Below are 24,357 nucleotides of genomic sequence, written 5' to 3'. Positions count from 1 at the left end.
GTGCACACACAGACGCGCACGCATGCAGGCGCGTACTCGCACATACGCAGGCACACACCAAAAGTCAATTCAAACTGTACCTACCCACAAATCCCAGATACTAGCCTACTCCCCACTCCACACAAACCAGATACTAATCTAATGGAAGCAGTGCTAATTAGATTTAATCACAACACAACAGTTGAAACTTAATCATAAGACCATATGATATAGGAGCAGAATTAGGCCATTTGGCCCATTGTGTCTGCTTCACCATTCCATCATGTGGGATTCAATTTTCCTCTCACCCCAAATCTGCTACCTCTCTCCATATCCCTTCATGCCCTGACCAATCAAAAATCTATCAACCTATGCCTTAAATAAACATAAAGACTTGGCCTCTACAGCTGCCTGTGGCAACGAATTCCACAGATTCACCACTTTCTGGCTAAAGAAAGTTCTCCTCATCTCCATTCTAAAAGGAACGCCCTCTATTCTGAGGCTGTGTCCTCAGATCTCCCACCATAGGAAACATCCTCTCCACATCCACTCTATCAAGGCCTTTCACCATTTTTTAGCTTTCAATTCGGTCACCCCTCATTCCTGTGAATTCTAGTGAATACAGGCCCAGAATCGTCAAACACTCTTCATATGACAAGCCATTCAATCTTGGAATCATTTTCGTGAATCTCCTTTGAACTCCCTCCAGTGTCAGCACATCCTTGTTTAGATAGGGTGCTCAGCGCAGCTCACAGTACTCCAAGTGAGGCCTCATAAGTGCTTTGTAAAGCTTCAACATTACATCCTTGCTTATATTTTCTAGTCCTCTTGAAAGGAATGCTAACATTACATTTGCCTTCCTTACCACAGACTCAATCCACAAATTAACTTTTAGGGAATCCTGCACAAGGACTCCCAAGTCCCTTTGCACCTCTGTATTTTCTCTCCATTTAGTTCAAAAAATTCCAACAGATTTGAGGAAACCATGCTGACTACAATCTACTTTATCATTTGCCCCCAAGTACCTCAAGACCTCATTCTTAATAAGCAACTCCAACATCTTCCCAACCACCGATGACAGACTAATTGTTTCCTTCCTTCTGCTCTCTCCCTTTTTGAAGAATGGAGTGACATCTGCAATCTTCCAGTCTTCCAGCACCTTTGCAGAATCATGTGATTCTTGAAAGATCATTACTAATGCCTGCACAATCTCTCCAGCCACCTCTTTCAGAACTCTAGTATGAACACTATCTGGTCCAGGTGACCCATCTACTTTCAGACTTTGAGTTTACCTTCTCTCTAGTAATGGTAACTTCTCACACTTCATGATCCTTGACACCTGGAAATTCCACCATAATAATGTTCCACAGTGAAGACTGATGCAACATACTTATTCAGTTCATCCACCATTTTGTTGTCCCCCATTACTATCTCTCCAGCATCATTTTCCAGCAGTCCGACATCCACTATCGCCTCTCTTTTACATTTTATGTATAATCTAAAGACAGTTTTGATATCCTCTTCAATTTTATAGGCTAACTTAGATAGGAACATGGAGCTAATTTGTATTCCATCTTCACCTTCTTAAACACTTTTTTAGTTGCTTTCGGTTGGATTTGAAAAGCTTCCCAATCCTCTAACTTCCCACTAATATTTGATCTATTATACGCCCCCTCTTTGGTTTTTATGTTGGCTTGGACTCCTCTTTTTAGCCACGATTGTGTCATCTTTCCTTTAGAATACTTCTTCCTCTTTGGGATGTATACATCCTGTGCTTTCTGAATTGCTTTCCGAAATTCCAGCCATTGTTGCGTTGCTTTTCTGATCAGTTCTAGCCAGCTCTTTTCTCATGCCTCTTCAATTCCCTTTTCTCCACTGTAATACGAATTCATGTGACTTTAGCTTCTTATTTGAAAAGCACAACCAGTACTTCTGTAAAATAAAAGGATAATATAGTGTTCTGCGGTAACTACCCAACAGCTGAATGACCAGTGTACATACACCTCTGGGTTTCTCTGCTCCTTTACAATTGGACCACTTACTTCACTCCTCCCACCTGGATGAGGGTTTACACACTTCTGCTCTGATCTCTCCACCGCACTGTTTACATCAATGGCACAGCATTGGAAACTGTGAGCAGTTTGAAACTCCTGAGAGTACACACCTCACACCAACTCCTGTGGTCCCAAAACACATCATACACAGAGGAAGGTCAACAACGCCTCTACTTTCTGAGGAGGCTAAAGAAAGCTGGACTGTGCACATCTACACTCATGTCCTTCTACAGATGCGCAGTAGAGAGCATCCTAACAAGATGCATCACTGCTTGGTACAGAAACTGTACTGCGGCAGACAGGGAGGCTCTACAACGGGTAGCCAAAACTGCCCAACACATCGCTGGCACCAGCCTACCTGCCATCAAGGAGATATATATACACATAGACACACACACACACATATACATACACACACACGTACAGATACTTTCACCAAGCAGTAAGGCTGATCAACAACTCTACCCACTAACATAGCTCTCCACAGTCTCTCTATACCCCTCATAATTTTGTATACCTCTATCAAATCTTCTCTCAGTTCTCTTTCCTTATAACTCAGAACCAGAACATCCTTGTAAATTTTCTCTGTACTCTTTCATATTTCCTGCAGGTAGGTGTCCAAAACTGCACGCAATACTCTACATTAGGCCTCAGCAACATCTCGTACAACTTCAACGTAACATCCCATCTCCTGTACTCAGTACTTTGATTTATGAAGGCCAATGTGCTAAAAGCTTTCTTTACAATCCTGTGATGCCACCTCAACGAATCATGGACCTGTATTCCCAGACCTTTTTCCACCACTCTCCTCAGTGCCCTACCATTCACTGTGTAAGACCTACCCTGCTTGCTCCTACTGAAGAGCAAGACCTCACACTTGTCTGCACTAAAATCCATCTACCATTTTTCAGACGATTTTTCCCAACAGCTTGTCCTCCCCCCCCCACCCCCTCAACCTTCTTAATATGGTTTCAGCTCTCTTCCATTCTCATCCTAGTGAAGGGTTTCAGACCAAAATATCAATTCTTTGTAGCTGCTGCCTGACCTGCTGAGCTGCACCAGCATTTCTGTGTGTTGCTCACAGCTCTAACTGCCTCCTGAGGCTGGTTATCATTTACCTCACCCATTTGTACATTTCTGATTTTGGAACATCTTGCCCTGTAAACCCATGGTAATGTAAAGCAAAGTCCTGACAGTGACTCTGGAAACAACAACCTAACTCCTTACAGCATGTCAGTCTCCCTCTGCTTTTTCACCACTATCCTTATCAAAATGTCAACTTCAACTCTGGAAAATTCCACTTGTGAAATGCTTTTCTGAAGTTGGCACCATCAATACAAACTCCAGTCCTTACCAAGTGCTTAATCAAAGAACTTCACAACCAGGTAAGTACATATGGCCATACGAATTCTGCCCCTGATCACCATCTTCGCAAGATTCCTCCTCTGAATTATTACTTTAAGTGGGCTGGACAGTTTAGTTTACAAAGATTCAGTATGGCTTACCATATGCCACTGGGGTCAATTTTAAGACGGTATGCAGGGGGCACTTCAGGTACGGAAGCTCCTCTGTGGACAGAAGAAAAAGCAGTGGAAATGAGACAGGTGAGAATTCACCTGTTTACCCCGCCGGTGCACTAAATCAAGCCTTGTTTAACAGTGAAGGAGACTCCGTCAAACCTCTGGGAAGTACAGTTCCTCAAATACACATTAGATTATTACATTAGATTAGATTATGAGGATACGCAGTCCACTTTTACTGTCATTTAGTAATGCATGCATTAAGAAATGACACAATTTGTTCCTCCAGAGATTACAAAGATTCCTCTGCCACATAAAGGTGTAAGAACTGTTGGACAGAAGCCTCTTTTGAGGAGGATCTGGGGCTTGTAACAGACGGAGTACCAGCCCTGTTTGGGCTGGGGTAGGGGTGGAGGGTTTTCGGGTGGATGAGGACAAAGAGGGAGATGGGGACAGGGGTGGCACCAGAGTTGAATCTTGAATTTTCCAATTGGAAAAGCAGCTGGTGCCATTATACGTCACCGTCACAAGGCACACAGCAGCACCTCCATACAGCAAACGGCAGCACGAGCAATGCTGCGGTGTCATCCCCCCCGTTTACCTGCTGTTTTATCGAGGAAATATGCCAGCAAGCAGCGCATGACAGCTTGGTGACAGATGACTAAAACGTTCTCCTGCCTCTCGAGCTCCATGATCACTGGCTCCAGGCGCTGGACCAAATCTTCGTACGACTGGAGGAGGAGAGACAGATTACAACAACGGCCAAAGCAGGTCACCACCTGCTGCTGCTGTAGGGACATTTCAGACTCCCAGCCTTGATTTAAACTCGCTGTAAAATCACGGATACCCATCTCATTCCCACTGTCACGTTCCCGTGCCACCTGGAGCTGGCACTGAACATCTGCTTTTCATTATGCAGGACACAGACTTCAAAATCACTGCATCGATATTAATGCAAGAAGATGATAAACACAAGCTTTAATCAACAGAGGGGTCTACAATATTCATTGCCATCAATAGGGCATAGACAATAGACAATAGGTGCAGGAGTAGGCCATTTGGCCCTTCAAGCCAGCTCTGCTGTAATTCAGTGACCCGGGGTACTGTCTTTTATTGGGCTGCACACAAAACTCAGCTCTGTGCTAAGCTCTTGGTCCTGGACTCTGCGGATCTCAGTTCAGAATGCTATTTGCTTGTGGTTATTATTCGCCTGATTTGTTTTTTTTTCCTCCGCACATTGGGTGTTCGGTGGTCGGAGCTTTGTGGCTGCCCGTTAGGAAAGAATCTCAAGGTATACATACTTTGATAATAAATGTACTTTGAACTATGAATACTCCAAGTGCAAAGTCTTGTACAACTGCAGTGTGATTTCCTGACTCATACTCAATGTTCCGATCAGTAAAGGCAAGTGCACCATACACCACCTTTACCAACTTGTCTACTTGTGTTGCCACAAGTATGTGAACTATAGACTTGCACCCCAAGATTTTAAAAGGCATTGGATAGGAAGGATGTAGAGGGATAGAGGCAAATGGGATTGGCCTTGATTGTCGTCATGGTCCTATGGCACAGGAAGAGCCCATATCTGTGTGGTATCACCGTGAGAGTCATTGCTTCCAAAGGCCGGGGAGTCCAGGACTGGGAGCTGGGTCTCAGACGGAAGGGTAAACGACTTCCAGGTGAGAGAAGAACTCACTTCTGTAGAGCGTGTGATATACGTATAATGAAAACCCTCAGCCTCTGAGGGCTATGGAAGGCCAGGTACTAGTCCTGTAATTAGGTGAGGAAAGAACTAGCACTCACCTCGCCCTTCGGGTACCGATATCTGTACTTGTCCTGATCCCTGAGTGCAAATTCGGCTGGGTACTTCTGCTGAATTTCCTCGTACATCAGTTCCTCGCACACGCCCTGTGGAGACAGTCACTGTGTGAACAGGGTGAGGCTGCACCCAGACTGAAGAAAATCCCCCACCTACTCTTTGATGCCGAGTAAATATGCGGCTGGTCAGCACGGTTACCGCTGGTCACCACTAGTCAGTGTGGACACCAATGGCCACGACTCATACACCGCCATCTCCGTTCACGCACCACTGGTCACTGCTCCAAACTACCGGTCACTCTCAACCGTGAGCAACAACCCTACCACCAAACAGACCGTGGGTAACAAATCCCCCTTCCCCTGACAACTCATCCCCGACCCTCCGGCAGTGATCAATAGCGATTGACAGTGTGGGACGGTGACATAGCTCTGATTTGACAATATTGGAAGGGGAACGCTATTCCCAAAGGGAGGGGTGAGGAAAAGGCACTGGTGAGTGGATGGACCTTGGGTCCCAGGCCTGAGGGCCATTAGAGGGAGAGTGACAGCAATTCACTGAGCTGACTCCAGGGCTCAAGACAGACCTTACCCCACCCCCCCAACACTACCACTGTGCACATCAACCACTGACAGCCTGAAATTCCCTGTTAAACCACCAAAACCTTTTGTACACAGTGTGTACGCAGGTAGCCACAAAACTGAGTGGTTTCCTGGACTAGATCCCACTGCGAAGACCACACAGTTGCAGATGAACTCAGTGAATGGAACAGGATCCCTGTACTCCCTGCTTTCACTCTGATGATTGCTGCCAGGTTGTTCTTCAATGACACAGTGAGGGCCAAATGTACTGTACTGCTGTCGGTCTGCGGGAACAGCGATGAACTCACCGCATCAATCTCGTTCAATGCCTTCCACTGCTCATATGGCACGTTCAAAGCCTCAGCTGTCTGAATCGTCCTTTTCATTTGACTGGTCCATACCTTCAGATCCTTTATGTTCTGATCCTGAATGAAAGTTCCCAATGACCTGGCAAACTGGGAAAGTACGTGGAGATGTGATGGACAATCTCTGACTACAGCAGATTCTATGCACATCAACAATCAACTTTACCCTCCAATCAAACACCGCCTATATCAGTAGGCACTCGAGCTCTCGGCTCAGGTGTGAAATTCAGGAACTACCAAATGCACTGCTTTCTGAGCAACTGCCCAACGGCCATGAAGCCACTAAGAAGTTCACGCGGTCAGCATTTGCTCAGACAATTTGGATGGCCTTCATCAGTCCAGGCACTGAGTACGTACGTTGGGACATTTTGTTGCAGTTGTACAAGTTGTTGGTGAGGCTGCACCTGGAGGAAAGTGCAGTTTTCGTTAGCCTGTTATAAGAAAGATGTGGTTAAACTGAAGTTTGGGCAGCCCTGGTCAAAATTTCTGTTACTGTGTATACTTAAGTGAGTAGAAGATGGGCCGATCTCCGAAAGTCAAAGTTAAAGATGAAACATTCTTTTCAACAACTTAAGCAAGATTAGTGTATTATTTTTGTTTTGTACAATTTTAGAGTGAAAAAAAGGAAAGGAGCACCATGCAAAAGTTTGGGCACCCCAAGAGATTTGAGCTCTCAGATAACTTTTACCAAGGTCTCAGACCTTAATTAGCTTGTTAGGGCTGTGGCTTGTTCACAGTCATCGTTAGGAAAGGCCAGGTGATGCAAATTTCAAAGCTTTATAAATACTGACTCCTCAAACCATGTCCCATCAGCAGCCATGGGCTCCTCTAAGCAGCTACCTAGCACTCTGAAAATTAAAATAAATGATGCCCACAAAGCTCGAGAAGGCTATAAGAAGATAGCAAAGCGTTTTCAGATAGCCGTTTCCTCAGTTTGTGATGTAATTAAGAAATGGCAGTTTACAGAAACAGTGGAGGTCAAGTTGAGGTCTGGAAGACCAAGAAAACTTTCCAAGAGAACTGCTCATAGGATTGTTAGAAAGGCAAACCAAAATCCCCTTTTGACTGCAAAGGACCTTCAGGAAGATTTAGCAGACTCTGGAGTAGTGCTGCACTGTTCTACTGTGCAGTGACACCTGCACAAATATGACCTTCATGGAAGAGTCATGAAAAGAAAACCTTTCCTGCATCCTCACCAAAATTCAGTGTCAGAAGTTTGCAAAGGAACATCTAAACAAGCCTGATGCATTTTGGAAACAAGTCCTGTGGACTGATGAAGTTAAAATAGAACTTCTTGGCCGCAATGAGCAAAGGTATGTTTGGAGAAAAAAGGGTGCAGAATTTCATGAAAAGAACCCCTCTCCAACTGTTAAGCACGGAGGTGAATCGATCATGCTTTGGGGGGCGGCTGGGAGAAAGTGGAGGGCGGCCGGGAGAAGGGGGGGTGGGGTGGCTTGATTGTTAGGGCAAAAGTCATTCAATAGGATATGCCAAATACTTCAGTCATTTTCTGTTTTTGTTTGAAAAACAGGTTAGTTTACATTTTTGATTGTTTCATTTCTTCATCTCCATCCTTTCGGTGAGAGAAACAGCAGGCTAGCATAATCCTTGCAGGAATGAAACTCAGCCATGGAACAGGAAAGTGGGCAGGTATCTCCTCGCCTCCTGGACTCATGGGAGCCCCAATCCCCACATGTCCAATAATTACTAACCTGGGAAAGATATTCCTCTCAGACCCTCTGACTGGTCAGCACGTCCAACCACTCCAGAGGCACAGAGATTACATCCTTCAGTTCCCTCACTTTGTGAGAAATCTTCACACTCTGGCTGGTCAGTATATCCAACCTCTGCAGAGGGATCACACCTTCAGCTCCTTCACTCAGTTAGTGAGAAACCCTCCCAGTCTGGCTAGTCAATATATGCTGCAGGGGTACAGTGATCACACTCTTCAGTTGCAGCACTCAGTTAGTGAGAAACCCTCCCAGTCTGGCTAGTCAATATATGCTGCAGGGGTACAGTGATCACACTCTTCAGTTGCAGCACTCAGTGAATGAGAAACCTGAAGGAAGGTTGATTCAGAAGCTGCTGTCATTTGCGCTGAGAAACCTGCAGGTAGCTGAGGGATGGAGACATGGCAACGGGCAGAGCTGAGATCCACCTGGCCCAGACTCACCTGTTTGCCACGACTAGACAGGCCTGAGTCACCACCTATCCGGCCCTTCAGATTCAGCTCACTCTCACCATGACGACAGAGATAGATGGAGCGTGGAGTTATGTGGATGTTCATGAGGTAGTAAACGATTTTGCTTTGAATGTGATCCAGTACGTGGTTGACAAGGTAGCGTCTTCCAACATCCATGATTTTAATGAAAGAGAGATCCCTTGGAGAAATATCATTACATAACTAAAAGTGACACCATCACACTCATAAAGTGAAACGTTCACAGACAGACGAGTCTCACACACTCACATAGATTCACCATCACAAACCTCATTGAGAGTTTTACTGTGCCATGTTCTGCTCTTATCAAATTACAGTATTGCTTTGCACTGTTGTAACTATATGTTATAATTATGTGGTTTTTGTTAGTTTTTAAGTCGGTTTCTCATGTGTTTTTGTGATATCATTCTGGAAAAACATTTTATCATTTCTTAATGCATGCATTACTAAATGACAATAAAAGGGGTCTGCGTGTCCTCATAATCATAGACACACACAAGAGTGTTTTATGGCTCTGGGCCTGTGCTCACCAGAGTTTAGAGAACCGAGGAGGGATCTCATTGAAACTTGCTGAATACTGAAACGTCAAGGTAAAGTGGATGTGGAGAGGATGTTTCCTCTAGCGGGGGAATCTAGGACCAGAGGGCACAACCACAGAACAGAAGCACATCCATTTAGAACACAGATGAGGAGGAATTTCTTTAGCCAGAGGGTGCTGAATCTGTGGAATTTGTTGTCACAGATGGCTGTGGAGGCCAAGTCATTGGGTATAGTTAAAGCAGAGGTTGACAGGTTCTTGATTAAGGGCATCAAAGTTTGTGGGGCGAAGGTTCAAAGGGATATAAATCTGTTGTGATGAAATGGTCCAGCAGATTCGATTAGCTGAATGGCCTAACCCTATGCCTAATGGAATCAAGAGTAAGGAGGAATAGGCAGGCCAGCTCTCTGAGCCAGTTTCACCATTTAATAAAACAGAGACAGCTTTGGCATGAGGTAGGGGCTGGGGTGGCCTGTGCAGTGATTTTCCCATGTTGGCAATGAAGAGCAGCATCCTCACCTACCAGTGAACCTGGCTGGGGACACGAGCCAGCACAGGAACATGTAGGGGCTGGGAAACCGGTCAAAGCACGGACTCCAGGCAACTGTGATCTCTGGTGATACAGAGTAGAGAGGAGGGCAGACATGACCCCCTTCTCCCCAGTGAGAGAGAGTCACACCCCCCCAGTGGAAAGGGCAGACACCTCTTACTCCCGACCCACCCCGGTGAATGTGTAGAACACAACATCACAGCGGCAATAAACATGAAGAAAGCCCTGAGTGTCCATGGTCAGAGACTGTTGGGCCATGACCAATGGAAATTTTTTTACCTGCCACAAGGTGCTGATAATTAACATGGCTCCTGTATTGGACAAAGCTAGCAGGGATGAATCAGGTGATGTGAGTCTACTGTCACAGGCAGGGACATTACTGGGATAACTTGCTTTGTTATGGGCAGCCTGTCTCACAAACATAACTGATGGCTTTGATTGGACACGCTAGAGGCAGGAAACATGTTCCCAATGTTGGGGGGAGTCCAGAACCAGAGGCCACAATTTGAGAATAAGGGGTAGGCCATTTAGAACACAGTTGAGGAAAAACCTTTTCACCCAGAGAGTTGTGGATCTGTGGAATGCTCTGCCCCAGAAGGCAGTGGAGGCTAATTCTCTGGATGCTTTCAAGAAAGAGTTAGATAGAGCTCTTAATGATAGTGGAGTCAAGGGGTATGGAGAGAAGACAGGAATGGGGTACTGATTGTGGATGATCAGCCATGATCACAGTGAATGGCAGTGCTGGCTTGAAGGGCTGAATGGCCTACTCCTGCACCTATTGTCTACTGAATATGTAACTGAATGAGGTCCATGCATCTAATGTGATCTATATGGACTTCAGTGATTCTTCCAAAAGTCCAAACTAATAAAGGTAGGACATACATTCTGAATGGTTAGGTACTGTGGTGCCTTGAGCAACATTTGTATCAATAACCCCTGAAGTTGGCAGTACAGGTCGATAGGGCGGGGAAGACAGCATCCAGAATACATGTTCAGTAACTGGGGCACAGAAAACAAGAGTGGAAAGTTATGGTGCAGTTTTAAAAAGCACTGTTTAGGCCACAGGGGGGGACAGGTGCAGATCTCATCACTGCAGTACAGGGTGTGACTACACTAGACAGGGTTCACTTGGATGTGACCGGGGACAGAGTATTTCAGTAACGAGGACCAATAATCACTCTGAGGTGCGTGCTCACACATCTTTTGCTGCCAGCACACCAAGGAATTTAAACTGCGCACAAAAGGCTGTCACCCTCTACATCGTTGGTGTGTTAGGAATATTTCACCATCGTACACAATCACACCTCCTGTTCTGGTTTCTGATGCGGATGGTGTTGACAATGTGGAGTTTGTGATGATAAGACTACAGATTTTAGATTTGGCTTATTTATACTGTATTTATTGAAGAAATTATTGAAGCAAAGGGTATGAAGCACAAAAGAACTGCTACTTCATTTAGAGTGGAATGGCTTATTGAAACAGTAGAAACTGCTACACCAAAATCTCATGAGGTCAGGAAAATACAGCTATGAGAAATATTTATCTACAGTACAGAAACTGGTGTTACCTGCGTGTATTGTCAGGTGCAAAATTTGCGGGAGAATTTGCAAGTGGGAAGAAGTGGAGTGATATTTGGAAACTTGACTTTTTAAAGCATCATTTAGCAAGCAAATCACATATGAACTGTGTGCAAAAACTAGACACTAGAATACTACAGCAGAGTACAGCCCCTTCGGCTCCCGATGTTGTGCCGACTCATATATTCCTAAATAAGTACTAAACCCACACTACCCTGTAACCCTCTATTTTTCTTTCATCCATGTGCCTGTCCAAGAGACTCTTAAATACCCCTAACGTTTTAGCCTCCACCACCATCCCTGACAAGTCATTCCAGGCACCCACAACCCTCTGTGTAAAATAACTTACCCCTGATGTCTCCCCTAAACTTCCCTCCTTTAACTTTGTACATATGCCCTCTGGTGTTTGCTATTTGTGCCCTGGGAAACGGGTACTGGCTATCCACTCTACCTATGCCTCTCATAATCTTGTAGACCTTTATCAAGTCCCCTCTCATCCTTCTATGCTCCAAAGGGAAAAGTCCCGGCTCTGCTAACCTTGCCTCATAAGACTTGTTTTCCAATCCAGGCAACATCCTGGTAAATCTCCTCTGCTCCTTCTCCATAGCTTCCACATCCTTCCTATAATGAGGTGACCAGAAATGAACACAATACTCTAAGTGTGGTCTCACCAGGGATTTGTAGAGTTGCAACATGACCTCTCTACTCTTGAACTCAATCCCCCTATTAATGAAGCCTAGCATCCCATAGGCCTTCTTAAATATCCTATCAACCTGTACAGTGACCTTGAGGGATGTACAGATTTGATCCCCGAGGTCCCTCTGTTCATCCACACTCTTAAGTAGCCGACCATTAACCCCATTCTCAGCCTTCTGGTTTGTCCTTCCAAAATGCATCACCTCACACTTATCCAGATTGAACTCCATCTGCCACTTTTCTGCCCAACTCTGCATCCTGTCTATATCCTCTTGTAACCTTCAACAACCTACAGCTCCATCCACAACTCCTCCAATCTTCGTGTCACCCACAAACTTACTCACCTATCTTTCTGCCTCTTCATCCAGGTCAATTATAAAAATCACAAAGAGCAGGGGTCCCAGGACAGATCCCTGCGGCACTCCACTAGTCACCAACCTCCAGGCAGAATACTTTCCTTCCACTACTACCCTCTGCTTTCTTCCCGTAAGCCAATTTTTTATCCAAACAGCCAAGGTTCCACTGATCCCACTCATGACTTTCTGGATGAGTCTCTCAAATGCCTTGCTAAAAAATCCATGTAGACCACATCTACCGCCCTACCCTCATCAATTTCTTTTGTTACCTCTTCAAACAACTCAATTAGGCTCGTGAGGCATGACCTTCCCTTCACAAAGCCATGTTGTCTATCCTTGAGTAGACTGTACTTCTCCAAATGCTCGTAGATCCTATCCTTAAGAATCCTTTCCAATAGTTTGCAGACAACCAACGTAAGACTCACCGGTCTATAGTTCCCAGGATTCCCCCTATTACCTCTTTTAAACAAGGGACTACATTTGCCATTCTCCAATCCTCTGGTACCTCCCCTGCAGCCAAAGAGGTTTCAAAGATCATAGCTATTGCTCCAACGACCTCTTCTCTCACTTCCCACATCACCCTGGGGTATATCACATCCAGCCCTGGGGACTTATCAATCTTGATGTTTTTAAGAAGATCCAACTCTACTTCTTCCTTAATCTCCACACTATCCAGCACACAAGCCTGTTCTATTTCGACCTCACCCTGATCAAGGTCCTCTGGTGAAAAACTCCTTCTTACCCACTGGAGGCCTGCTATGCATGTTTTGTGAGAATGCTGGTGAACGAGAGAGAAAATGATCAAACCCAGAGGAGATCAAAGTTCTTACTTACAGTTATTTTATTTCTTTTAAACAATGAACAAACTGGACTTTATTATCCTTAGAATAGCTTCAGGTTTACTTCCACTTAAAAATTCAGCGTGCAAATTAGAGGGAACATTGTTGAGGAGAGACTCTTTGGGCTGAGTCTGTTTTCCCGGGCTGGGGGGTGGATGGGGAAGAGGAATGCTGAGAGGATTAACAAGGAGCATGGCAATAGATCGTGGGAAACTTTCCCCGGTGGCAGATAAGTCTGAGAGGAAGTAGGTTTAAAGGTATAGAGGAGATGTGAGGAAATTAGTTTTCAAAGTTTGACCAGAATGCACCGCAGAGATGGCAGTGAAGGCAGAGCCTCTCACAGTGAAGAAATATACAGAAGCCCAGCCGTCCAACTGACCTACGCCCTTCTCTGCCTGGTCACAGCTCACCAAACACCGCTCCACCCACTGTGTGCTGTCAACAGACATATTCAACAGGCCATCCACACTCGCAGCCACATCAACTGCAATTACATTTGTTTATATGAAAAACAGCAATATTATTTATATGACAAACAACCCCATAATAGGAAAGATATGGTTAAACTGGAAAGAGTTCAGAAAAGATTTATGAGGATGTTTCCAGGACCGAAAGGCCATTTATAGAGAGAGGTCAATCAGGCTGTGTCTTCATTCCTTGGAACGTAGGAGAATGAGGCGTGATCTTACAGAAATGTGCATTCATAGAGTGCACAGTAACAGTCTTTTCCCCAGGGTATGAAATTCCAAAACTCGGGGGCATTTATTTAGGGTGAAAAGGGACCCGAGAGGTACATTTTTCACATCAAGGATGGTGGGCATTTGGAACGAGTGGTTGAAGCAGGTACAACAATATCATTTAAGAAGCACTCGGATAGGTACATGGAGGTTCAGGGTTTGGAGGGATATGGGCTGACTAGCAAACTGGGACTAGCTGGGTGTGCATGAACTGGTCGGGCCAAAGGGCTGTGTTGCTCTATGTCTCAGCACAGATGTGAAACAGAAGCACGTTTACTGTGACTGCTGCTGAAAGAGAACTGTCAATATTGGAAACTACAGCACAATGGTCCACAACATAGTGTTGATCCTCCAAAATCAACCTAACCCTCCATCTGAATATAGTCATAGAGACGTACATCACAGAACCAGGCCCACCCAGTCCATACCAAAACCATTCAAACCGCCTACTCCATCGACCTGCACCGGGATCATAGACCTAATATCTAAGATTCTCTTAAATCTCCCTAATGTAACTGTCTCTAGCACCATCCCTGGCAGTGTATTCCACACACCCACCGCTCTCTGTGAGAAAACCTACTCTGACATCTCCCCTATCCTTTCCTTCAATCATTTTAAAATTATGCCCCGTGGTGTTAGCCACTTCCGCCCTGGGAAAAAGTCTCTGCGCATCCACTCTATCAATGCCTCTATCACCTTGTACACCTCTGTCAAGTTACCTCTCATCCTCCTTCACTCCAAAGAGAAAAGCCCTCACTCACTCAACATTTCCTCAGGTAGGCGTTCCCAACCTGGGCTCCAAAGACTCCCGAGTTAATGGTAGGGGTCCATGGCAAAAAAAAAGTTGGGAACCACTGCACTGAAGGGCCAGGAGACAGCAGAGCTGTGATGGGAGATCATCGACGCGTTCAAATGCTGAAGAACGGTACTGACTGTGGTGTTGATGTAATGCTGCCTCCTGCAAACGCGCCTCTCTAAAGTACCAGCATGCCCAATGGCTGGTGGGAGCAGGTAGGAGGTGTCAAGGTGACTGCGCTCGGGAGCTAACATACTTATCTGACACTTCATCCAGGGACTGGTACGTGTTCTGGTAACATTCAATCCGTTTCAGGAAGTCTGCTATGGCTTCATCAGTGCTGCAGTCCCTGTAGTCAGGACTTCCCAGCTTCACTTGCTAAAAGGAGCAAACGGAAATGATTAGTAAACTCCTCAAGATAGCAAAACTCCATACTCACCGATGCGCTGAGAAGTTTGCACATTGATCAGCGCTTTCTAAGGTGCTGCTACAGGACACGACAGGCAGGGTCTGTAACTTAATACCTGATTCGCCCACAGAACTGCAGAGGGCAGCAGCAGGTTCAGTTTTCTGCTGATAATGATCATGAAACAGGCAACTAACACAGCAGAACTCTGTAGCCACAGCAGGCGTCTCTCAGACACAGAGGATTATCCGGACTACATTATCATGTACAACTTAATACCACACTCGTCAGGCCACAGTTGGGGTACTATGTGCCATTCTGTTCAGCAGAACGGAGACCGGAGACACAAGAAACTTCAGTGAGTGAATTCTGGAACAAGAAACAATCTGACGGAGGAACTCAGCTGATCAAGTAGAATCTACAGAGGCAGAGGGATTACTGACGTTTCGGATTGAGACCCCACGTCAGAACCTTTTGCCTCTCCACATGCTGACTGACCCTCCAAGTTCCTCCAGCAGCTTATCTTTGCATTGGAAAGATGGAATTGCACTGTGGAGTGGACTAGGGAGATTCACCATGACGTTGCTGGGATAGAGTTTTAGTCATGAAGACAGATGAGTTTCCCTGACATCCCAACATACCTGGTGGCCTCAGAAGTTAATGCTGGTGGTGCATTTAACACAGCTGGAAGGTATTCAACCCTTCAAGGCTGCCCATGACAACAGCTAATCAATGCCAGCCTCATCTCCTATCTGCCAGTTCCCCATAATCCCAGAACCTGCAAATATTTAAGTACCTTCACCTTAGCTCTGTCTAACGATCAGGCCTCCAGCACCTTGGGAAAATTAGGATTAAATTAACTGCAATTTAGAAAAGTAAGTGGGGTTTTTGGAAACTATAGATGCTTCTACCTTTACCCCTCCCTCCGTTCATCCTAGCCGTTCCTGCCCAACCTGTCTCTGGGTCACCCATCACAGACCAGCCATCTCACCCTGTGCTGCCCTCCTCTTCTCAATTCGCTCTACAACTCGAATAGGATTGGGAGACACGAAGCAGGAAGCATGTCTCTGATAGTGGGGTGGTGGGGGAGGGAGAGAATAGATCACGGTAATGTGGGACTTATTAGGAATGACGCAAGAAGTTTCTTTACCTAATAAAGGGCGAAGCTAGGAGATTCTCTAACACAGAGGCAATTAAAACCAAATAATTTAACATATTCAGGAATTGCTGCCATTTTGTGTTGACACCTTGCATCAGGACATGGAGCGGAGGGACGGGAGAGCAGCTGGTTTTAAAAGGTGTGGAGAGGGGTGAGATAGCTGATGTGGGTGAACCTGGGAAAGGTCAGGGATGATGGGAAAAGAGAGGGGTTAAGGTGTGACAGAGATCAGAGGGTGATGGGCAGCATGGACATACAGGGCTGGAGGTGACACTGATCACAGTGAATGATAGACTAGGTTGGAAGGGCCAAATAGCCTGATTCTCCTTCCATTCTCTAGTGTTGTTTATTTCAAATATCACGAAGGACCTCAAGCAGTCTTCCCAACCCCTCTCTTGTAACATACCTCAAACTCTGCAGTATAACGCATCTGCTTTATACACTTCACAATGCTGTTTCATTAGTGAACATGTGCCCCAGGCTTCAGCAAATCAATCCCCTCAGTCACACAGCTGCAACACTGCCGTACCACACTTCACCACCAACCTTGTACAAGTCTCAAGATCTCACAGTTACCAATAACTTACCACAATGTTTGTCTCAATCACCTCAGGATCTTCACATACTGACTCGACGAAGAACACCTTGGTAATGGAAAACAGGTTTGAGAATCGTTGAAGGAGAGAAAGGAATAAATTTAGAAATATCTCTCATTCCTTTTCTAAACAATTAAAGCAAACAGAAAACAAGTCTCTAACACTTGATTCCTATATTTAAATCTTTTAAAAATTATTCACACAAAACATTACTCAAATAGACATTACTCAAATCACACATCAATGCCAACCTTTTTGCCCGTCTTCACTAATCACACATTACATCTGTGTCCTTCTACGCCTTTCAATGTCTGTCTAAATGTCCATTAAACTTTGAGAGTACAAGGCTTGTTATGTGCCTGTCAGGATAAAAATGGTCCCCATGGAGGATGGTCAAGGTTATATACTCGACGTTCAGTGAGGTAGGAAATTGGATTAGACATTGGCTTTGTGGAAGAAGCTAGAGAGTGGTAGTAGATGGTTGCCTCTCTATCCGGGGGCCTGTGAGTAGTGGTGTGCCACAGGGATTTGTGCTGAATCTGATGTTGTTTGCCATCTATATAAACGACCTGGATGATTATGTGGTGAACCAGATCAGCAAATTTGCGGATGACACCAAGACTGGGGGTGTGGTGGACAGTGAGGAAGGCTATCTCTGCAGACAAGTGCAAAGTGTTGCACTTCAGTAGGATCAACCAGGGTAGGTCTTACACAGTGAATGGTGGGACACTGACCAGTGTGGTAGAACAAAGGGATCTGGGAATACGTCCATAATTTTCTGGAAGTGGCAGCAGAGGTAGATATGGTCAGAAAGAAAGCTCTTCACACATTGGCCCTCAAAATATTAAGTTCAGGAGATGGGATGTTATGTTGAAGTTATACAAGGCATTGGAGAGGCCTAATTTGGAGTATTGTGTACAGCTTTGGCCACTTACCTACAGGAAAGATGTCAACACGGTTGAAAGAGAACAGAGAAAATTGACAATGATGTTGCCGGGACCGAAGTATCTGCGTTATAAGGAAATCTTGAACAGGTTAGGACTTTATTCCTTGGAACATAGTAGATTGCGGCAATATTTAATAGAGATTTACAAAATAAGGGGTATAGATAGAGTAAATACAACCAGGATTTTTTCCCCCACTGAGGTTGGGTGGGATTACAACCACAGGTCATAGGTTAAGGGTGGAAGGTAAAAAGTTTAAGGGGAACATGAGGGGAAACTTCATTCAAGAGAGTCATGAGAGTGTGGAATGAGCTGCAGGCACAAGTGGCAATGTTTAAGAGAAGCAACACACATCAAAGTTGCTGGTGAACGCAGTAGGCCAGGCAGCATCTATAGGAAGAGGCGCAGTCGACGTTTCAGGCCGAGACCCTTCGTCAGGACTAACTGAAGGAAGAGTGAGTAAGGGATTTGAAAGCTGGAGGGGGAGGGGATGATGCATCTGCAGAATTCCTGTTGTTTATGTTTAAGAGAAGTTTGGATAGGTACATGGATGGTAGGGTTATGGCCCTGGTGCAGGTCAAAGGAAGCAGGCAGTTTAAATGGTTTGGAACAGGCTGGACAGGCCAAAGGGTTGTTCCTGTGCTGTGCTTTTCTATGACTTCAAACAGTGATTGCATCCGATTCTACCTCCTTCTCTGGCAGTGTTTCCGATACCAGTCACCCACCTAAAGAACTTCACTCTCAGATCCCCTTTAAACTTCTCCCCCAAGCCTTACACCCACATTTGTGAGTTCTGGGGAAGACGCTGACCATCCACCCTGTGTACATCCTCTCCGATACACCTCAATCAGGGCAACCCCCAGCCTCCTGCACTCAGGGTCCCAGTCATTCCCCATTATCAAAGCCTCCAATCAAGTCAAGAATCTGTTCCTAAAAATATTTCCTCTCAGTCAAAACAACCTTTAACATCAGACCCTGACCCCACTGCCTCGAAACCCACCCCTCGGCCCCACAGTCTACAAACTCATCACCTGAAACACCATTTATTACCTGTAAGCCCGACCAAGCACCTCTTGCCCCGACCATTCGTGATGCATCAGACCATAAACAGAAGCCCATGGAGTAGGTTCCGCCATTCCATCATGGCTGATCCCAGATCCCTTTCAACCTCATACACTTCCCTTCTTGCTGTAACCTTTGATGCCCTGATGAACCAGGAAACTATCAATTTTCGCTTTAAGCATACCTACAGACTCAGCTTCCACATCCGTCTATGGCAGAGCATTCCACAGATTCACTACTCTCTGCCTAAAGAGATTCCTCCTTACCTCGGTTCTAAAGGGTCACCCCTCAATTTTAAGGCTGTGCCCTCTAGTTCTGGATACCCCCAACACAGGAAACATCCTCTCCACATCCACCCTATCTAGTCATTTCAACATGGTTTCAATGAGATCCCCCAGCATTCTTCTTATTTCCAGTGAGTGCAGGCCCAAACCTGCCAAACACTCATTTGTTAACCCCTTTATTCCCAGAATCATCCTTGAGAAACTCATCTGGACTCTCTCCAATGACAACACATCATTTCTGAGATATCAGGCCCAAAACTGTTGACAATACTCCAAGTGCAGCCTGACGAGTGTCTTATAAAGGCTCAGCATTATCTCCTTGCTTTTATATTCTATTCCCCTTGAAATAAATGCCAACATTGCATTTGTCTTCTTTACCACAGACTCAACCTGTAAGTTAACCTTCTGGGAGCCTTGCATGAGAACTCCCAAGTCCTTTTGCACCTCTGATGTTTGAATTTTCTCCCCATTTAAATGATAGTCGGCACTATTGTTCCCTTTACCAAAATGCATTATGATGCATTTCCTAACACTGTATTCCATCTGCCACTTTTTTGCCCAGTCCTTCAATTTGTCCAAGTCCTGCTGCAATCGCATTGATTCCTCAGCACTACCCACCCCTCTACTTATCTTCGTATCATCTGCAAACTTTGCCACAATGTCATCAATTCCATTATCTAAATCATTGAAGAGTAGTGGTCCCAATACTGACCCCTGAGGAACACCATTAGTCACTGACAGCCAACCAGAAAAGGCCCCCTTTTTTCCCCCCCACCACTGACTGCCTCCTGCCTGTCAGCCAATCCTCTACCCATGCCAGTATCTTTCCTGTAATGCCATGTGATTTTAGCTTGTTAAGCAGCCTCATACTGTATGTGGCCCCTTATCAAATGCCTTCTGAAAATCCAAATGAGTGACATCCACTGCCTCTCCTTTGTTCACATTGCTTGTTACTTCCTCAAAGAACTCAACAGATTTGTCAGGCAAGATTTCCCTTTACAAAAACCATGGTGACTTTGACTTTTTTTAATCATTAGTCTCCAAGTATCCTGAAACCTCACCCTTAATAATAGACTCCAACACTTTCCCAACCACTGAGGTCAATCTAACTGGCCTCTAATTTCTTTTCTTCTGCCTCTCTCCCTTCTTGATGAGTGGAGTGATATTTGCAATCTTCCAGTCTTTGGAACCATGCCAGAATCTAGTGATTCTTGAAATATCATTACTAATAGCTCTACAATCTCCTCAGCAACCTCTTTCAGAACTGGGATGTAGTCCATCTGCTCCAGGTGACTTATCCATCTTAAGACTTTTGAGTTTGCCTACCACTTTTTCCTTTGTAATAGCAATGACACTCACTCCTGCTCCCTGACACTCATGGATCCCTGGCACACTGCTAGTGTCTTCCAAAGCGAAGACAGATGCCCAGAGTTCTGAAAGAGATTGTCAAGGCATTAGTAATGATATTTCAAGAAACAGTAGATTTTGGAATGATTCCAAAAGACAGGCAACTCCTTCTCAAATTGCAGTAAAAATTCAATCATATTATGATCACTGCCTCCGAGGGGTTCCTTTATGTGAAGCTCCCTAATAACACCTGGATTATTACATAGCACCCAATCTCAGTTAGCCTTTCCCCAAGCACAAGCTTCTCTAAAAAGCCATCTCATAGGCATTGAACGAATTCTCTCTCTTGCGATCTGACAACAACCTGATTTTCCCCAATCCCTTTGCATATTGCAGTTCCCCATTACAATTGTGACATTACCCTTATTACATGCCTTTTCCAGCTCCCTTTGCAATCTCAATCCCCCATCTTGGCTAATATTTGGAGGCCTATATATTATTCCCATAATATTTTTTTACCCTTGCAGTTTCTTAACTCTATCCATAAAGACTCAACATTCTCTGACCTACGTCAGCTCTTTCTAAAGATGTAATTCCATCTCTTAACAAGAGTCACACCACCGCCTGTGCCTTCCTGCCTGTCCTTTTGATACACCGTATATCCTTTGCTATTAAGCTCCCAACTATAACCTTCTTTCAGCCACAACTCAGTGATGCCTACAATGTGCTGTCCACTACCCCAGACCCATTCCACTTCCCCTCCATTTCTCACCAGCTCCTCCTTAGTGAATCCAGAAACATCTCACCCAATCCAATCCTATTCTCCTCTCCCCCTTCAAAATACCACTGACATCCCATTGCCCCGCACCGTGTCCTAGAATGCACTGGCCTCGTCACTTAATGGTGCTCCACAACATTTTAACATCCAGCCAGCCTTTCTCCACTTCCCAGATCTTACACCCGTTCTTCCTTAACCCAGTCCAGTACTATATCCCACCCAACCTAACCCTACTCTGTCCCACAGAACATATCCGTGAACATCCCATTTGGTCTCACCACACTCTGCTTAAACATCCCAGAATCCATCTACATCAAACCCCAAAAGTCCAATCTATTCTTTAACATGTCGAGAGAGATTCCCACCTCCCACTTCATCATCACCCACCCCCACAGTCAGTTCTGGCTGTACTTTAACCTCATCCTGGAGTGGGATAAAGCTGACAGGGGTGACCATAAACACCAGAGATCCTGCAGATGCAGCAAATTCAGAGCAACACACACAGAATGCTGCAAGAACTCAGCAGGTCAGGAAGCATCTGCAAAGGGGAATAAAAAGTTGACTTTCATGTCAAAATCCCTCATCGGGTCTGGCAATCAGAGAAGCAGTGCAGGAACTGTGGAGCACCACTTGACATGGAGTAGCATGTATCCTGTGGCAGCTTGGAGCTCCATCAGGACCCCAGGATGCAAGTCCCCCCATCAGCAGCCACCTCCATTCCGTTTCTCCCTGTTCGGAGGGTGTGTGCCTCCTCCCTCTGTACTACAGTACTGAGACTACCCAGTACTCAAGTAAGTGTGGTAACTTCCAGGAACCCGTTCAGTAAGGGCTGCTGTTGGAGTTTACAACTCGGGTAATAGGATACCCTGCAATTCCCTGAGGCAGCATCAGTCCTGCCTAACCAGCAATTACTAACCTTGTATCCATTCTCGTTTGCAAAGTTGATTATTATTTCTCTTCGTTCACGCGTAGTGTTGGTGGCATCAAAAACCTGTTAAAAAATCATTGGGTTTTCAGTATGAAAGGATGGCAGGGAGCCAGAGGAAATCTAGTTGCCAATCAAATCACCTCCTACCAACCCTGCTCAACAACGAGCTCCCTTTTTCTGATTTACTGTTAGCTGCATTTTCAAATATCAGGTCAAATGAGGGACAGGGGCCAACTGCAAAGAAAGAGGACTGGCTCAATTATAAAAGACAGCCTGAAGAAACGGGCCTTTGATCCCATGTGCTGATTACACATGGTGGCATGGAGCAGGCACAAACTTTATCTATTCACAAAACACAGTAACGATGGAGAAGAGAGCAGGAGGGACCGGGGGGGGGCGGGGGGGTTGCATAAACAAGGCAGGAGGGGTGGGGAGGGGGGAAAGAAAGAATGTCGAAGGAAAATATTGTGTTACAGCAGCAGGACATTCCTGAAACAGACACAAGTCTGTTGGTTCAGAAACAGAAGTGTCGTTCGATTCCTGGGTGCATTCTACGAGCTGCTTCTTTATGGACAGTGCAGAGAGAGAACATAGAACTGCAGAGAAAACAGTAAAGGGTTCTGCTGTACCAATATAGACAGAAAAACCTTCTACATCAGACACTTTTCTAGCTGGGTATAGAGAAGAGGCAGAACAAGTTTCAATGCAGAGAGATATATGGAGCAGACTTCACACTATCTCGGCTCCCTCTGTAAGAGTTTACAACGTCAATGAAGAAGAGTCATTCAGAATGCAGCTTGCCCCAAAAATAACGAAACTACAGATGCACGAAAGGTGGAAATAAAATCAGAAAGTGCTGATTAGCTCAGAAAGTGTCGGGACGAATGATGAATCTCACTACCCTCTGCAGGAAGGAGGAAATCCCTGGAATCTGTGGTGGCCAGTGTGATCATGTTTGCTGTTGTGTGCTGGGGCAGCAGGCTGAGGGTAGCAGACACCAACAGAATCAACAAACTCATTCGTAAGGCCAGTGATGTTGTGGGGATGGAACTGGACTCTCTGACGGTGGTGTCTGAAAAGAGGATGCTGTCCAAGTTGCATGCCATCTTGGACAATGTCTCCCATCCACTACATAATCTACTGGGTGGGCACAGGAGTACCTTCAGCCAGAGACTCATTCCTCCGAGATGCAACACAGAGCGTCATAGGAAGTCATTCCTGCCTGTGGCCATCAAACCTCACAACTCCTCCCTTGGAGGGTCAGACAGCCTGAGCCAATAGGCTGGTCCTGGACTTATTTCCTGGCATAATTTACATACTACTATTTAACTATTTATGGTTCTATTATTATTTATGGTGCAACTGTAATGAAAACCAATTTCCCCCGGGATCAATAAAGTATACTATGACTACTCCGTCCTGGGGATGTGTAACAAGGACATGCATACAGTTTGAAAGATCAGGGAACTGAGGGTGATGGGGAAGTGAAATCTGGGACTGAATAGCAAAACAGATCTAGCCCTGTGCTGAATTTCTTATCCCCCCCCTAGCTAACCCATAGCTGCATTCAGTTTGGGTCACACTGCGGGGAAATGCAATTGCAAGACTATAAGTTCAAAGTTCAACTCCTGCCTCCGTCTGTAAGGGGCTTGTGTGCTCTCCCTGTGGGTCTTCTTTGGTTTTCCCCCACATTCCAAAGACATACGGCTTTGGGTTAGTTAAGAGCACACTATGTTGGCACATGGCACCAGCACATGTGACACATATGATGCATTTCACTGTATGTTTCGATGTAAGCGTGAAAAATAAAGTTAATTTTTAAAAATCTAATCAGTAGAGAACACAGAAGATTTACAAGGATGTTGTGAGGATTATAAAACTCTGGTTATGAAAGATTGAATTCACTACAATCTAATATTTTGGAAAATAGAAGACTGAAGGGAGATATATTTGTGATGAAAAATACAGCAGCCCTGGAAAACCCTGAGCAGAGGGCAGAAATTTAAAGGGTGTAAACCTTAAATTTAAAGAAAATTTAAAATGTTACAGGTACACAATTCATTCTACCTCTTCCTTGCATGAGGGGACATAGAAAATCAATGGGAGCACAGAGCGACTTCGGTCTCCTGCTTGGTGCCAAACAACAGCTGACTACTCCTTCACAATATCAGCTGATCTCAACTAAATCCCAGTGACACTGAGACACAATAGATCACCCCGCCCCATTT

At 45.2% G+C, this 24,357-nt stretch overlaps 1 protein-coding gene across 3 annotated transcripts in view; it reads right to left on the bottom strand.

The window, feature by feature from the left end:
• Nucleotides 1–24,357, bottom strand: part of LOC134357001 (6-phosphofructo-2-kinase/fructose-2,6-bisphosphatase 4) — an 83,333-nt gene that overhangs the window by 6,756 nt on the left and 52,220 nt on the right. For all 3 annotated transcript variants that reach the window (XM_063068304.1, XM_063068303.1, XM_063068305.1), the window contains exons 5-12: nucleotides 22,118–22,192; nucleotides 16,778–16,834; nucleotides 14,882–15,003; nucleotides 8,489–8,696; nucleotides 6,259–6,405; nucleotides 5,357–5,461; nucleotides 4,155–4,284; nucleotides 3,539–3,601 (exon numbers count right to left, since the gene is read on the bottom strand). In XM_063068304.1, the coding sequence (XP_062924374.1) occupies nucleotides 3,539–3,601; nucleotides 4,155–4,284; nucleotides 5,357–5,461; nucleotides 6,259–6,405; nucleotides 8,489–8,696; nucleotides 14,882–15,003; nucleotides 16,778–16,834; nucleotides 22,118–22,192 (907 nt within the window). The remainder of the gene's footprint in view (nucleotides 1–3,538; nucleotides 3,602–4,154; nucleotides 4,285–5,356; nucleotides 5,462–6,258; nucleotides 6,406–8,488; nucleotides 8,697–14,881; nucleotides 15,004–16,777; nucleotides 16,835–22,117; nucleotides 22,193–24,357) is intronic.

Source organism: Mobula hypostoma, chromosome 15 (assembly GCF_963921235.1).
Source record: "Mobula hypostoma chromosome 15, sMobHyp1.1, whole genome shotgun sequence".
NCBI lineage: Eukaryota > Metazoa > Chordata > Chondrichthyes > Myliobatiformes > Myliobatidae > Mobula > Mobula hypostoma.
This window is presented reverse-complemented; position numbering and strand designations above follow the sequence as displayed.